This window comes from Mandrillus leucophaeus, unplaced genomic scaffold (assembly GCF_000951045.1).
Source record: "Mandrillus leucophaeus isolate KB7577 unplaced genomic scaffold, Mleu.le_1.0 Scaffold185, whole genome shotgun sequence".
Lineage (NCBI taxonomy): Eukaryota > Metazoa > Chordata > Mammalia > Primates > Cercopithecidae > Mandrillus > Mandrillus leucophaeus.
In genome coordinates this window covers 1,205,593-1,219,185 of record NW_012101865.1, presented here as the reverse complement: position 1 = coordinate 1,219,185, position 13,593 = coordinate 1,205,593, and the positions used below count along the sequence as shown (strand labels likewise).

General features: G+C 51.4%; 2 protein-coding genes across 6 annotated transcripts in view; one reads left to right on the top strand and one right to left on the bottom strand.

Annotated features, from left to right (window-relative positions):
- Positions 1-5,142, top strand: part of STPG1 (sperm-tail PG-rich repeat containing 1) — a 62,898-nt gene extending 57,756 nt beyond the window's left edge. For both annotated transcript variants that reach the window (XM_011977866.1, XM_011977867.1), the window contains 2 exons: positions 790-980; positions 3,514-5,142. In XM_011977866.1, the coding sequence (XP_011833256.1) occupies positions 790-980; positions 3,514-3,590 (268 nt within the window). In that variant the 3' untranslated portion in view covers positions 3,591-5,142. The remainder of the gene's footprint in view (positions 1-789; positions 981-3,513) is intronic.
- GRHL3 (grainyhead-like 3 (Drosophila)) overlaps positions 1-13,593 on the bottom strand; it is a 44,975-nt gene that overhangs the window by 3,066 nt on the left and 28,316 nt on the right. For 3 of the 4 annotated variants that reach the window (XM_011977870.1, XM_011977871.1, XM_011977869.1), the window contains exons 15-16: positions 11,656-11,720; positions 6,526-7,472 (exon numbers count right to left, since the gene is read on the bottom strand). In XM_011977870.1, coding sequence (XP_011833260.1) covers positions 7,358-7,472; positions 11,656-11,720 — 180 coding nt within the window. In that variant the 3' untranslated portion in view covers positions 6,526-7,357. Of the gene's footprint in view, positions 1-6,525; positions 7,473-11,655; positions 11,721-13,593 lie in introns of those variants that run through there. The other variant, XM_011977868.1, reaches the window with a different exon arrangement.

Genomic DNA, 13,593 nt, shown 5'->3' with positions numbered 1-13,593 from the left:
GGTCTTGATCTCCTGACCTCGTGATCCGCCCGTCTCGGCCTCCCAAAGTGCTGGGATTACAGGCGTGAGCCACCGCGCCCGGCCGATAGACTCCCTTTCTTGAAGGAGGGGAAGACAGACCTGAAAACAATGACAGTGGAAGTGTAAGGGTTATGCAGTCTCTTGATTTCCAGCCCAGTGCTTTTCCACTCATGCCTCCTGCCTCCCCAGGATGATATTTAGTAGGATTCTGGAACATCAATGTTACAGTGGCCTCTAAAGACCTGCTGGTCTTGGGATGGCAAATCTCTGGGCTGTGGGATGCTTCTTTCTCTTCCCTGATCATGGCAGACATCACAAGTGGCTCACCAAGGCCTCTTCGCATTGAGTCATGTGAGGCCTCAGTTTCTTTCACAGAACTCCAGCTAGGCACTACCAATCAATCAGAGTTGGCACATGAGATATACACTGCCTGCCATTTCTGATTAGCTCCACGTCTCCAACAATGCACACTGAGCTCTCACTGTGTGCCAGGCCCTGTCCTGAGTGCTGTGTTTTAGGTGCATCATCTCATTTATCCTGACAACCCTGACCTCAAAGTAGTTACTATCATGATTGCCATGTGCAGATGAGGAAACAGATCCCGGGGTTCCCAGCTCACTACCAGTGGAGCTAGGACTCTGCCCAGGTGCCACGTCCAGTCCTCTTCCAGACAACCTGGTGCTGTGCAGGCCTTGGCTGCGTCTAGAAACTATGCCTTCCCCACTAGACTGCCTTAGTGACATCTTCCCGTTTTTATCTTTCCCAAAGGAAAAACCCCATCCTGAACTTCTCTGCTCAGCCTTCGCCTCTGCCCCCGAAGCCGCCTCTCCCAGGTCCTGGTCAGTATGAGATCGTGGACTACTTAGGCCCCCGCAAGCATTTCATCTCGAGCGCGTCATTCGTGTCTAATACCAGCCGGTGGACAGCGGCGCCTGCTCAGCCAGGCCTGCCTGGCCCAGGTCAGAGGATTGTTTTAAATGATTATAAAACCCAAATCTTCTGGAATTGTCATTCTTGGGTCGTCACATGCCCCTGATTTATAGGTTGTTTCCCAAATAGGTGACAGGGATGAGAGTAGTTTGGAAGCGTTATCCGTTCACATTTTCACAGTACAAAAGTGTTTTGTTTTTTAAGGTGAAGGGGCTCTTAGAGATGGTCCAGGCCAGGGATTCGTACTGAGGACCATGAACATCTAAAAGGCTCAAAGATAGTCTTGAAGGGGTCTGTGACTCTGCAGTTGGCTGCAGACTTGGCACATATAGACATTATTTTCTGGGAAAGGAGGCCATAGCTTTTGTCAGTGTGTCACAAAAGTTCTTTTTCTTTGTCATTATTAATTTTTTTTACTTTTTTTTTTTTGAGATGGAGTCTCGCTCTGTCACCTACGCTGGAGTGCAGTAGTGCAGTCTTGGCTCACTGCAACTTCTACCTCCCAGGTTCAAGCAATGATCGTGCCTCAGCCTCCCGAGTAGCTGGAATTACAGGCACATGCCACCACACCCAGCTACTTTTTGTTCTTTTAGCAGAGACGGGTTCTCTATGTTGGCCAGGCTGGTCTCGAACTCCTGAGCTCAACTGATCAGCCCGCCTTGGCCTCCCAAAGTGCTGGGATTACAGGCGTGAGCCACTGTGCCCAGCCAGAAAAGTTCTTTTTCTTAAAAATATTTAAACTAGGCCGGGCGCGGTGGCTCACGCCTGTAATCCCAGCACTTTGGGAGGCCGAGGCGGGTGGATCACGAGGTCAGGAGATCGAGACTATCCTGGCTAACATGGTGAAACCCGTCTCTACTAAAAATACAAAAAACTAGCCGGGCGTGTTGGCGGGCGCCTGTAGTCTCAGCTACCTGGGAGGCTGAGGCGGGAGAATGGCGTGAACCCAGGAGGCGGAGTTTGCAGTGAGCCGAGATCACGCCACTGCACTCCAGCCTGGGAGCACAGCGAGACTCCGTCTCAAAAAAAAAAAAAAAAAAAAAAAAAAAAAAAATTTAAACTACTGGTCTAGTGTGGCCAGGTTATTTTACAGCTGAAGAAGCCCTGGAGAGCAGGTTGGCCACAGGTCCGTGGCGAATTCATGGCGGGCAGTGCCAGGCGTTTCCCCATTTGTGCCTTGTTTGTTAATGAAATTAACCAGGGATTGTCCAATGGAGCAGCACTTTTCAGCCATCTAGCGCCACACCCTTTTTACGGGCAAGCATAAGTAGGGATCCCCTGTTATATCTGGGATCTAGCTGGGAGCTAATATCATGAGGGACTCACTCCAATGGGCAGTCTCTGTGCTTCCTGACCTATTTGTAGCTCTCTATAGAGCACTTTTGCTATTACCACACCTTGACCATGGCCAAAGCACTGGGGACTGACATGTGTGGCAGGTGGCACAGGAGGACGAAGGCAGAGCTACGATGGCCGCCAGCTTGGTTACACTCAGCCTTTCCATGAGTGTTGACGATGCTCCTGTGCTCGGGAGCCAAGATGACCTAGGCCCTGGGTTTGTCCCCAGAGGCTGCAGTCAGGTAGGGAGACTCCTGCTCCATACTCACAGGTGAGACTAACATAAGGCAGACTGGGCAGGGAGAAAGTCACTCGCATAGCTTTGGCCTTGCAAATGTGGTGATAATCACACCAGCAAGGCTATAGAGGTTTGATCTGGGGCTCATCTGGTCAGTCAAGGAGAACTCAGCATTGCAAACATGCATATGCTGTATACAAGGGGTGAGCTCCAGAGAGGGCAGGGCATGGGTGGGGATCCTGGCTTGACCCTGCTCGGCCACATCCTCTAGAAGCATTGCCCGAATGACTTTTCCATGCCATTTGTGGTGCTAGGCACCTGGCACACAGAGACAGGCAGCTCCTGCTACTCTGATCACCCATGCCAAGGTGGGCTTCTGCGAGGGGTTTCCTGGGCACATGTATGTGTCGGCATCTGCCTGCTCAGCTTCCAGTAAACTCAGATATACCTGGACTGCCATGGGCTCCCCTCAGCAGCTTCCCAAGAATAGGAACAGAGAGGCCGCACACAGGACCCTCATTAACCAAGTCAGTATCAACATGAGAGTTTCCGGTCGCCTGGGGCTGTGATTCCCAAGCCCTGTTCATCTCCTAGAGAACCATGTCTGCAATTGTCATGGCTTCTGCTTTTATGGAAATCCCTGAACTAAATCAAAACAAGACCCCATGAAGCTAATACTTTGCTTCAAGAATATTGTTTTACTCAATTTCTTTTCGAATTTCATAGAAAATAGTTTTGTAAATTTTGTTCTGTTAAAGAAGTTGAAAAGAATTAAAGAAGGTAGGAAGCCAGAGTTTGACTCCTGCCTGGGCCCGTTAAGAGCCAAATAACCTCGGGCCAGTTCCTTCCACTCTGTCTCCCCTCGTGTAATATACAGGGGCTGGCACAGGGGTCCCCAGGCCTTTCCAGCTCTGAGGTAGAATGCCAGAGACTGCAGCAATGGGCCTTTTCTCTCTTAATGCCTCCTCCTCTCTCTCCCCTCGCAGCCACGTACAAGCCAGAGCTCCCGGGAAAGCAGTCCTTCCTCTACAACGAGGACAAGAAATGGATCCCGGTGCTGTAGGGATGTCACACAAGGTCGAGGAGAACCCCTGCCATCAGCCCGTCCCGCCCAGCTTCCCCAGGACATTCCTCAGGAGGAGACTGACCATGTGTGTGGCAGCTTACAACTTGGGGGCCAGCTCTACCACTCTGGCCTGGCTCTACCACTCTGGCCTGGTGTGCTAGCCGGACTGCTGCCATTGCCTTTGTCTTGAGCTGGAGACATTGCTCCCTGGAGACTGCACCCCAGCCCCACGGACTCCAGTGGGTTCCTGAGCAGAAGGGAGGAGTGGACAGAGCCCCTGGCTGCTTCCCCACGCACCCATCCAGGCTGGCTTCCGGCACGACTCCCTGCCACAGACTGAAGGGACTCCTGAGGTGCAGACTTCAAGGAGGAGCAGTCCACCCTGAAGGTGGCCAAGCCTGGAAGCCCCACCCTTCCCTGTGTCATTCCTTCATTCATTTACACATTCATTCATTCCCTCACTCCTGCCTTTCTCATTTGTCCCTTTCTGACCTCACTCACTCACTCACTCACGGTATATCTACTGGGCGAAAGCTACCTGCAGGCAGGTGATGCTTTTTCCACCAGTCCACAGCTTCCTTTCTAAAGTGACCACCTGTTTGGAAAAGCCTCTCTTTACTCCTTTTAGACCTTTTTCTTCTTTGGAGTGGGAGATCATCTTGGAATGGCAGTGGCCGGGCCCAGGGGCTGTGCTTTTCCCTGACTTCCTCTGCTGGCGGGACTGAATTTTCTCAAGGCTTACAGGCCCCTCCATGGAGTCCACATGGCCTGTCTAGGCCTGATAGCCCTTGTCTCTTTATGTGGAGGCAAAAAGAAATGTGCCCTGGTGGTTTTGGTGGAGGCTGCACAGGTGCACGGTGGGTGGGGAGCTGCCAGGTTCCTTCCCTCATCTCCCAGCAGACTTTGACTGACGCTGTAAGTCTCTCTGTGCATTCACCCTGCCAGATACTGAGAGGTTACAAAGGCTCCAAGGCCTGTACGTCTGTGGCCTCTCCAGAGAAGTGGTTCTCCGCCTTGACTGCACACTGTAACCACCTGGGGACTTTAAAAAGTACTGAGGCCTGGGGCCCATCCACAAATGCTGATTTAACTCCTCCAGGGTGGGGTCTGGGCAGTGGGGAGGCGGGGGGGTAAAAGCCACCCAGGTGATTCCAGTGACAGGTGAAGGTTGAGCAGTGACACCTTCCAGCTTCCTGACTGGCTCTGGGAGGGGAGCTGGGAAGGACAGGAGGTGGGAACTTTATACACACGGAGCACCTACGGCGTGGCTGCGGTTCCACACTCCTGTCATTTAACCTCCACGCATCACCTCATTCTGACATCACGGGGGCGTCACAGCCACAGTGAGGCCTGGCCTGGCAGAGCAACTCTGGGTGCCCCACTGGGTCCCTCCCACAGTGGCAGGCAAGCCTAATGGGAACCCGAGGCAAAAGGAAACATCAGTAATACGAATCCTGTCTTCAAAACTGTGATGTTTTGTTCACCATGCATTTTTTTTTTGCCTTAATTTAAAAAATATTGCATTAAACTTATTTATCTTGATTATTGAGCTTTTGGGCACTCCTTAATTTTTGTGCCTTAGGCTAGAGACTCACCTGCCCGTAGCCTTGACTCTAGGTAGGGGCTTGGGAATTAGGACCACAGACTCTGTCAGCGCTGGAAGGTTCTTATAGGCATCATGGTTTTCACACTTCTTTAAAAAAAAAGTTTTATTCAGACAAACGTTTACAAGAAATCCTATTTAAATGGGGAGAAGCAGAGCTGTGGTGATGGAGTTGGGGGGCGGATACACAGGGCCTGCTGCAGCCCCTTCCTCACTTTGTAGTGACCTTGGAGACCCACCAGTGAGTCCTGAGGCTCTGAAGATGATAATTACAAACAAACAACGGAGATCATGTCCTGCATTTCATACCAGAGAAACTGAGGGCTACAGGTAGCAGTGGCTGGAAAGTCTGCTCTCCCAAAGGAAGAAAGACGCACTTCAACTTGGCAGCTCAAAAAAGCTAAATGAGGCAATGAAGGAATTGAACTAAGAGACAAAAACTGGCCGTTCACGGTGGCTCATGCCTGTAATCCCAGCACTTTGGGAGGCCAAGGGGGGGCGGGGGGTGGATTACAAGGTCAGGAGTTCGAGACCAGCCTGGCCAATATGGTGAAACACCGTCTCTACTAAAAATACAAAAATTAGCCAAGCATGGTGGTGGGCACCTCTAGTCCCAGCTACTCGGGAAGCTGAGGCAGGAGAAATCGCTTGAACCCGGGAGGCGGAGGTTGCAGTGAGCGAAGATCACGCCACTGTACTCCAGCCTGGGTGATAGAGTGAGACTTCATCTCAAGGAAAAAAAAAAAAAAAGATAAATGAAAAGAAAGCAAGCCTGAATCTGTGATTTGTTCTCTAAGGAAAATAAAGGCCTTGACTTGTAGCATTTGTCAATTTCTGACTGTCACCATGGCTGATTTCAGTGTGCCAGCACGACCACACTGCTGCAGAGTTGGGACGAGACGCGTGCGATTGCTTCTGTGAGCTGTAGGAGCTGGCTCTGGGGAAAGTGGCTTGGCCTAGGGAATGGGGCAGAGCTGGCACAAGACTCAGGTCATGTGGCTCCCAGCCTTGGGTGCTGCCTGCTGGCCCCAGCTGTGAGGTCCTCTTCAAGCTCATTCTGCACCCTTCCCAGGACTTTCTCTTCAGAGTCAATGATCCTGAGGTTGTAACATTCCAAGACAAACATCTGGGCATCAGGAATCTGCTGCCTTCCAGAGGCGGCACCTCTGCTCCACTGGTGCCCTGCACGTCCCAGCATCCTTCAAGTCCAGGACAACCCGCTGTCAGCACAGAGCCAGAGCGAAGGGAGAAAGAGGAGCAAGACCCCGACCACTGTGGCCCTCTCTTCCCAACAGACTCTCCCAAAAAGAACGAGTGCAGCATGTGAAGTAATATGACGTAATACATAGGTAGATTTTTATTACTAAATACCACGTGAGTATACAAAATGCATCACTGAATAACAGCTAAAAAACAGCCCAAGAAATGTGAAATACACATTTTTTGAAATGATAAAAACATATCCATGAAAAATATAAAATGTTGCATATATGTACAATATATTTATATATATATATAACATAAATGAAAATCGTAAATAAGAAATGTATACAACAGTAAGTGGCAAGGCAGTAGTTTCACACAGCAGTCACTTTGTCCAGTCAATCGTTGGTGCTATTTACATCTTGCGTTGAGGAAGTCTGAGAAAGAGACTCCACTATAGTGTCTTTTAAAAGTCATTTGCACTGAAAATCAAGAGTTTTCAAGTTAACTGACCAAAGGGTGAGAAACCCTTTGTCTGAAGTTGAAGGAAGACGGAGAGTGGGGGTCGCACCAGCTGGCGTGATGCTGCGGGAGGGAGCGTGTGCCGCCACCATGTTAACGGGCAGCCTGCAGGAGCGCCACTGCAGACAAGGGTCTTGGGAGGAGGGAACAGTCTTCTGGGTAGGTGGTAACCACGGTGACATTGTTTTGGGCTACGGGGAGGCACTGGCAGGAAGTTCAGGGAGCAGATTCAAGCATGCCATGGGGGTTCAGGCCAGGGAATCCCCCAGGTCTCTCCCTGGCCCTGACGTCTATGGGTCTGTGACTCAAGGGCCTCTTCCCTCAGGGAAGGCATTCAAGTAACAGCGCTGAGGCATGTGGAGAGGTTGTGTGTGGCGTGGGGCCACGTCCCTGCTGGCCCCTTGCAGGTCGCGAGGGTTTGGATGCTCGAGAGGCCTTACAGCTCCTTAAGGATGATCTGAATTTTGCCATCCAGCTCCCCCATGTCCAGCAGGAAGGCGACGTGGTTGCTGTAATGCTGAATGATGTTGTTGTCCATGTTGACTAAGATGCTGGAAGGGAAGAGGGGATGTGGTTGGAACACAGCAGGCGCCCTGTTTTCAGGCCTTCTGAGAGACCAGGATGAGTGACGGGTCATACCCATTGGGTACCTGCCACATTTTAGGCACCTCACAAACTTTCCCTCTGATCCTCACAACAACCCCGCAAGGTCGGGGAGTCACAGTCTCCTTTACTGCACAACTGCCCAGTGGCCGAGCCACAACTCAACCCAGGCCTGCTGGCCCCCACGATCACAGCTATTGCGCCGGATTGCCTCTGTCCTGGTGCACCCGAGGATGGACACTCAAGCAACTAGTATGTAGATCTGGGGGGGATGCAGTGCTCCCTTAGTCACCATATTGAGGACTCAGACATGAAGTGAGTTCAAGTCCAGGAGGGGTGGTGGTTTGGGTTCAACAAGAGGCCTGGATGTGTCACTCAGCCATGCCTGCCTGAGCCTGAGGCAGCTGCCACACAAGCCCCTCCCAGTTCCATTCCCAGGAAGCTGAAATCTCAGGAGGATTGTCCAATAGACTTGAGGGGCTAGGCCCACTCTCTCCCCATATTCTCCAGGGAAGGACCTGGGTCAACCTGAGAGAGACAGAACCTTCATGGCTGTGGGCCCCTGCAGGGAGTCAGAGCCATTGTTTATGCCAAAGAGCAGCCCTCTAGGAGCTGCTCCTGATGAAGGACCCACCAAGATGTGACTTGAGCTGATCACATCAATCTTCTCTTTGCCCCTTCCCTGCTGTCTTCTGAGCATGTAATGGAGTTGGCTATATCCACCCACACATTCACCATCCACCATCCATTCACATATAGCCCCCATCCATCATCCACCCACCCAACCACAGCCCCACCCACCATCTACCCACCCATACACACCTCCATCTACCATGCACCCACCCACTCACATCCCCATCTACCCTCTACTACGCACCCATCCACCCACTCATGCACCATCTCCCCACACAGTCACCCATCCACCATCCTCCATCCACCTGCCCACCTGGCCTTCATCTTCCCATTCACCCCTATATTCACTGAGGCCTTTCCATGTGCAGGGCCTTGCTCAAAAACAAGGACCATAGGGAGATGAATTAGACCTAGTTCCTGCCTTCCAGGAGTTTTGAATCTAGTAGGGACTGGGAGGATGAATCCTTATATTACCCCAGTTCATAGATGGGGAAGCTGAGGTTCAAAGAAACAGTTATTTGTCTAAGGTCACACATTTCCTAGATGGCAGGGCTGGGATTTGAACCTCTGTCTCTTTCTACTGTATCATTTTTAGAAGGAAACAAAGCCCTATAAGTACAAGTTCGGAAGCAGTGGATAGAAGGAGGGCAAAATCCAGGGCTATGGGAGAGTTCTTTGAAGTGGCGCAGGAGCGGCAGGCACGAGGACCCCCCGACCCGAAGGCATGGCCCACATCCAGTTTTCTCTCCCTGCCACTTTCAGGAAGGAGATCCAGGCTTGTGCTCTCAGTGGTTTGAGTGCTGACTGCCAGTGTGTAATCACAGGCTCCCCTTTCTTGGGTCCTGCCTGGAGTTCCTTCATTTCACAGAGGGCTCTTTGTCTGGGCACTGGAGGTCGGAAACAGACCAGGGGAGACCAGAACTGGGCAGAGGGGAGGGCGCTTTGTCAAAATCAGGGTGCTTTTGTTTGCCATTTATTGGGTGCTTCTAGCTGCCAGGCACTGTGAAGTACCTGATGTGCACCAGCTGGAAGGCTGGATCCCTCCCACTCCCCAGCAGGGCCTTCCAGCACGCTGAACTCACACCTGCCAAGCTCACACCTGCTCACACCTGCACAAGAGGGTTTCCAGATGGGCTCACAGACCCCTCCTCTCATAAGTCAGTGACAACAGGCCCCTGAGAGGCAGAACCACTGTCACCAAATGTCGGCCTCTTATTATTTTCCACCTTCTAGCTGTCTTCAGTCCTGGGTCACATTAAACCCCTGGCCAGCTGCCAGCAAAAACAATGTATTTGTTCATCTTTCCAGCACTTTGTGGTGCCTGTAAAGCTGATTCTATCCACCTTCGTCCAGAGGACTTTCGGGAGGGTTTCATGAAAATAAACCAGGCCTTTGATCAGAATTTCCTGTTTCTCACATGAGGACTTGGAGGCAGGCAGAAGATGAGCCTGGACTCTCCTAAGAGGTATTTTGGGGAACACTGTCATTCAGACATTTCAGACAGTCCTGGGGCTGAGGTTTTCATGGCCGTGGGGGTGTGTGGGGTGCCTCTGAAGGCTGCTGAGTGATGCCCTGGGCTATGGGGCTGGACAAATAAACTGAGCAGTCTGGCTGCATCCTTTATTTGCACATTGCTTAGCGGTTAGAGGTACAAGCAGGAGGCAGGATAACACAGTGGATGACTGTACAGGCTTTAGAAATCGGGGATGCTTCTGCCAGTTCCTAACTCATGACCTTGTAACTACTGCAGACCTCAGTTTCCCCATACATACAAACGGAGATAATCATACCCAGCTCAAAGGGTCCGTGAGTGGTGCTCGGGAGGGATGCAGCCCAGTGCCTGGTGTGGAGGAAGTGCCCCATGAATGGGAGGTTTTAGAATTATGATTTCAATAGCTGGCTGGGGCTTAAGGGGAAGCCTCTGGCAACTCAGTCAGTGGGGCTGGGGAACATCCTTTAGGCACGCCCCACCCTCCCACCCCCCCACGCAATCACACAGCCTGGCCTGGAGTGGGATTGGTAAGGGAGGCCTGCCACAGGTGGGGCTGGAGCCAGGGGGCGTGGGCACCGGTGCTGAAGGGAGAGTGCGGCTGGGCTTGTCTGGGCAAAGCAGAGCCTGCCCTTCGCCATGAAGTGGATTTCACTCTACAGAGCATGTGAGACTCAGTTGGAAACCGAAACTTGGAAAAAAAGACACACAAAACACTAGACATGTATGCGACTAAAAACAAAAAAAAACCCTTCCCAGGGGCTGCAGGGATGGACACCTTGCCCCACGCTCAGCCTTCTGTGGAAGGCTAGGTAGGAACCAAGGAGGAGGAAGGAAGGCAGGGCTGGGCCTGTGAGGAAGGCGGCCAGGCCTCTAGGCCTGATGAGATGGGGACTCAGCTTGAGTATAAAACCTGCCTCACTTTGCAGAGTCTTCTAAAAAGGAAGATCCACATGCAATAGCCACAGGGCAAGCGGCTGAGCACCTCCAAGGGGCTACTAGCAAATGTCGCTGGAGTTAGACTGTCCACAGCAAGAGGATCAGATTGGAGCTATGCGCAGAGGGGCTGGGAGTGCATTTCCTAGGGCTCTGGTTCCGGGGTCTCTGGGCTGGCAATAGCAGTGACAATTTCTCACTGTCTGGGGGCCCTATGCCAGGCTGGTGAAGTCACCTACTCAGGAAGGGCTGCAGAGGCCAGGCTCACTGACTCTGACCAGGGGACAGATGTCTGGAGGACAGTTACCATGTGACCCTACCTCTCTTTCCCAAGGGATCTTCTGAGCAGACAACAAAGGTACTGCGGTCCTCAGGAGCCCACGGTAGGCAGCCAGGCGCTGCCTGCCCCTAGAGGGTACAGCTTTACTCTTGGCCTAGTCTGGCTAGCAAAGGTGGAGGAGGCCTGTGGAGCATCCCTGGCTGGATTCCCTCAAAATGACTCCCAATCACAATTCCTTTTCCAGACTCATCGCCAGCCACTCCCTTCCTGCCTACGGCTCTGTTAGTAGCAACTTTGTTGGGCCTGCCTGCCTCATGCCTTTGATCCACTTCTCCTGCCCCTGAACACTGCTTATTACCTCTGAGCCTCAGTTTCCTTATCTGTCAAATAAGGACTCTTAGTGTGGCTGTGAGGGTTAAGTGGGGTGTGTTCAGCCTAGTGTCTGACACAGTGAGTGGTCAAGTGGATGGTGGTCACTATAATCATTATAATCAAATGGCTTGATTTCCCAGTGGCCTTGAACCTGGGTCTTCTGACACGTGACCCTCCACTTCTCTCTCCACCCCACTCAGCAGATCATATGTGAAGACCCTTCCACTTGTCTCCCACTCCCATCCTTCCCAATTGTGACCCATGTCTTGTCTCTGCAGATGGAGAGGTGACCAGTGGCCCTGGCCTGGCTGGGGGGCTGTCCACCCCCACTCCACAGCCCCTCAGCCCCTTCACAAAGGCCAAGTACAAACATTGCTCAGCACTGAGCAACCAGCTGGGGGAGGGTGAACTAGGCACTCACCCTCGCTTGCATTTCTTGTAGACTTTGTAAATGTTCTCTTCAGGGAACCCATACTTCTCAGAGATCTGGAAGGAAAAGATAGGTGATTCATTGCCTGCTGCCCACGCTAGATTTAGACAAGTCTTTTATGCCATCACTTTTTTTACTTCCTGATTACAAAAGTAAAATATATGCATATTGTGGACAAATATGAAGAAGAAAATTACAACCATCTATAATCCTGTTTCTCAGAGACAGACACTGAGTATGTGTCTTCCCATCTTTTCTTCATGTGTACGATTATGTGTATAAATGTTTCTAGGCTCCACCTGGTTTTATATATCTTTTTACTTATCATCCTATTACAAGCCTTCCTATATCACAACAAACAGTTGTCAAGCAGCATTTTTAGTGGCTGAAAAATATCCTGAAGAGCATCTATCACTGCCCTGAACTGGTCCATCAGACACTGAAACTGTCCTAGTGCTGCGGGTGCACCCAGGTACCAGCTGGCCGGCCTCGTGCAAGCTACCTGTGGACACAGAAACAGTGCCCACCTCAGAGGGTTGCTGGAAGAATGAAGTGGATTGATCCACATTAAACACTTAGGACAGCTCCTGGCGCGTACTGAGACCTGAATAAGTGGTCAGTGTCGTTTTTTTAAGAAGCAGAGCAATGAGGATGCTTCTTGCCCTGCTGTGACAGGGGAAAGCCCAGACATCTGCCCCGTCTAGGCCGGAATTATTAACCCCATTTGATGGGCGAGCATGCGGAGCTCAAACAGGATAAGCCACGCACCCAAGGCCTAGACCCCAGGTTAACTGACTCCATCACATTTGAAAATGTTGGAACTTAGTTCCCTGCATGAGGACACTATGGGTCAGAGGCTTGTTGAGTGACCTGCCTGAGATGACAGAGCCAGCGTCAGCCTGTCTCCCCAGAGCTTCTGAAGATTCCTCTGGGGCAGGCAGATCCAGTCTGGTCCCAGCTGAGCCACCTGAACATGCAGAACATTGGACAGGTCACTCTTACTTCTCTGCGCCTCGGTTTCCTCACTTGTAAAATGGGCATAGTAATAGGATGTACACACAGGGTAGTTCTGCACATGAACTGAGACAAGTACGTAAAGGGCTCAGCCCAGTGCCTGTGCCAGGGTAACAGCTCTGTAAGACATCGGTGTGGATTAGTACCAGCTGCCTAGAAGCTGCAGCAAACCTCAGGTCCTGGGTTTCAGGTAGAGGTCATCCTCTCTGGCATTTTAGAAAAAGGATCGGGTTCAACTTCTCAGTTATTCTCTGCCCTAACAGAGATTCCTCCTGGCAAGAAAAGTTCTTAGACTACTATTTCTTTTCATGATGATGTGACTGAAAGCTACCAGGAAGAAGATCTCAAGTCAGTCTGAGGAAGAACTCAGGAACTGTCTCACCCCAAATTGGACAAATTGGACAAAGACACCATGGCTGCCCCCCAGGTAGTGAACTCTCCATTCCTAGAAGTACACAGGTCAGAAGTGGGCACCAGCTTGGAAGCGCTGCTGGAGAGAGGGAGCGCAGGCACTAGATGGGGAGCTGACCCTTTAAGTTATTGTCCAAAGCCTCTGAGTCCATATTTAGGTGACATTAATGGTCTTTGTGAGCCCAACTTCCTGGGGCTGATGCCAAGCAGGGCTGACGATGTGTAAAGAGCACGCAGCCGAGCAGTGTGAGGAGAGCCTGGGCTGGCATCCCGGCTCTGTCACCTGGAACTGAGGAACCCTGGCAAGTCACCCGACCTCTCGGAGGCTGTATCCTCAGGAAATGAGGAGATATGAATAGTACCCACTTTTCAGGGTTGTTAAGGGCACATGATGAACCAGCACAGGTGGCATGTCTGACCAACTGCCTGGCACATAGTGGGCCTTCAATAAAGGTCAGCTAGTGTTACTATTTGATGCCATTTTCACTCTGCCAGCCTGAAATC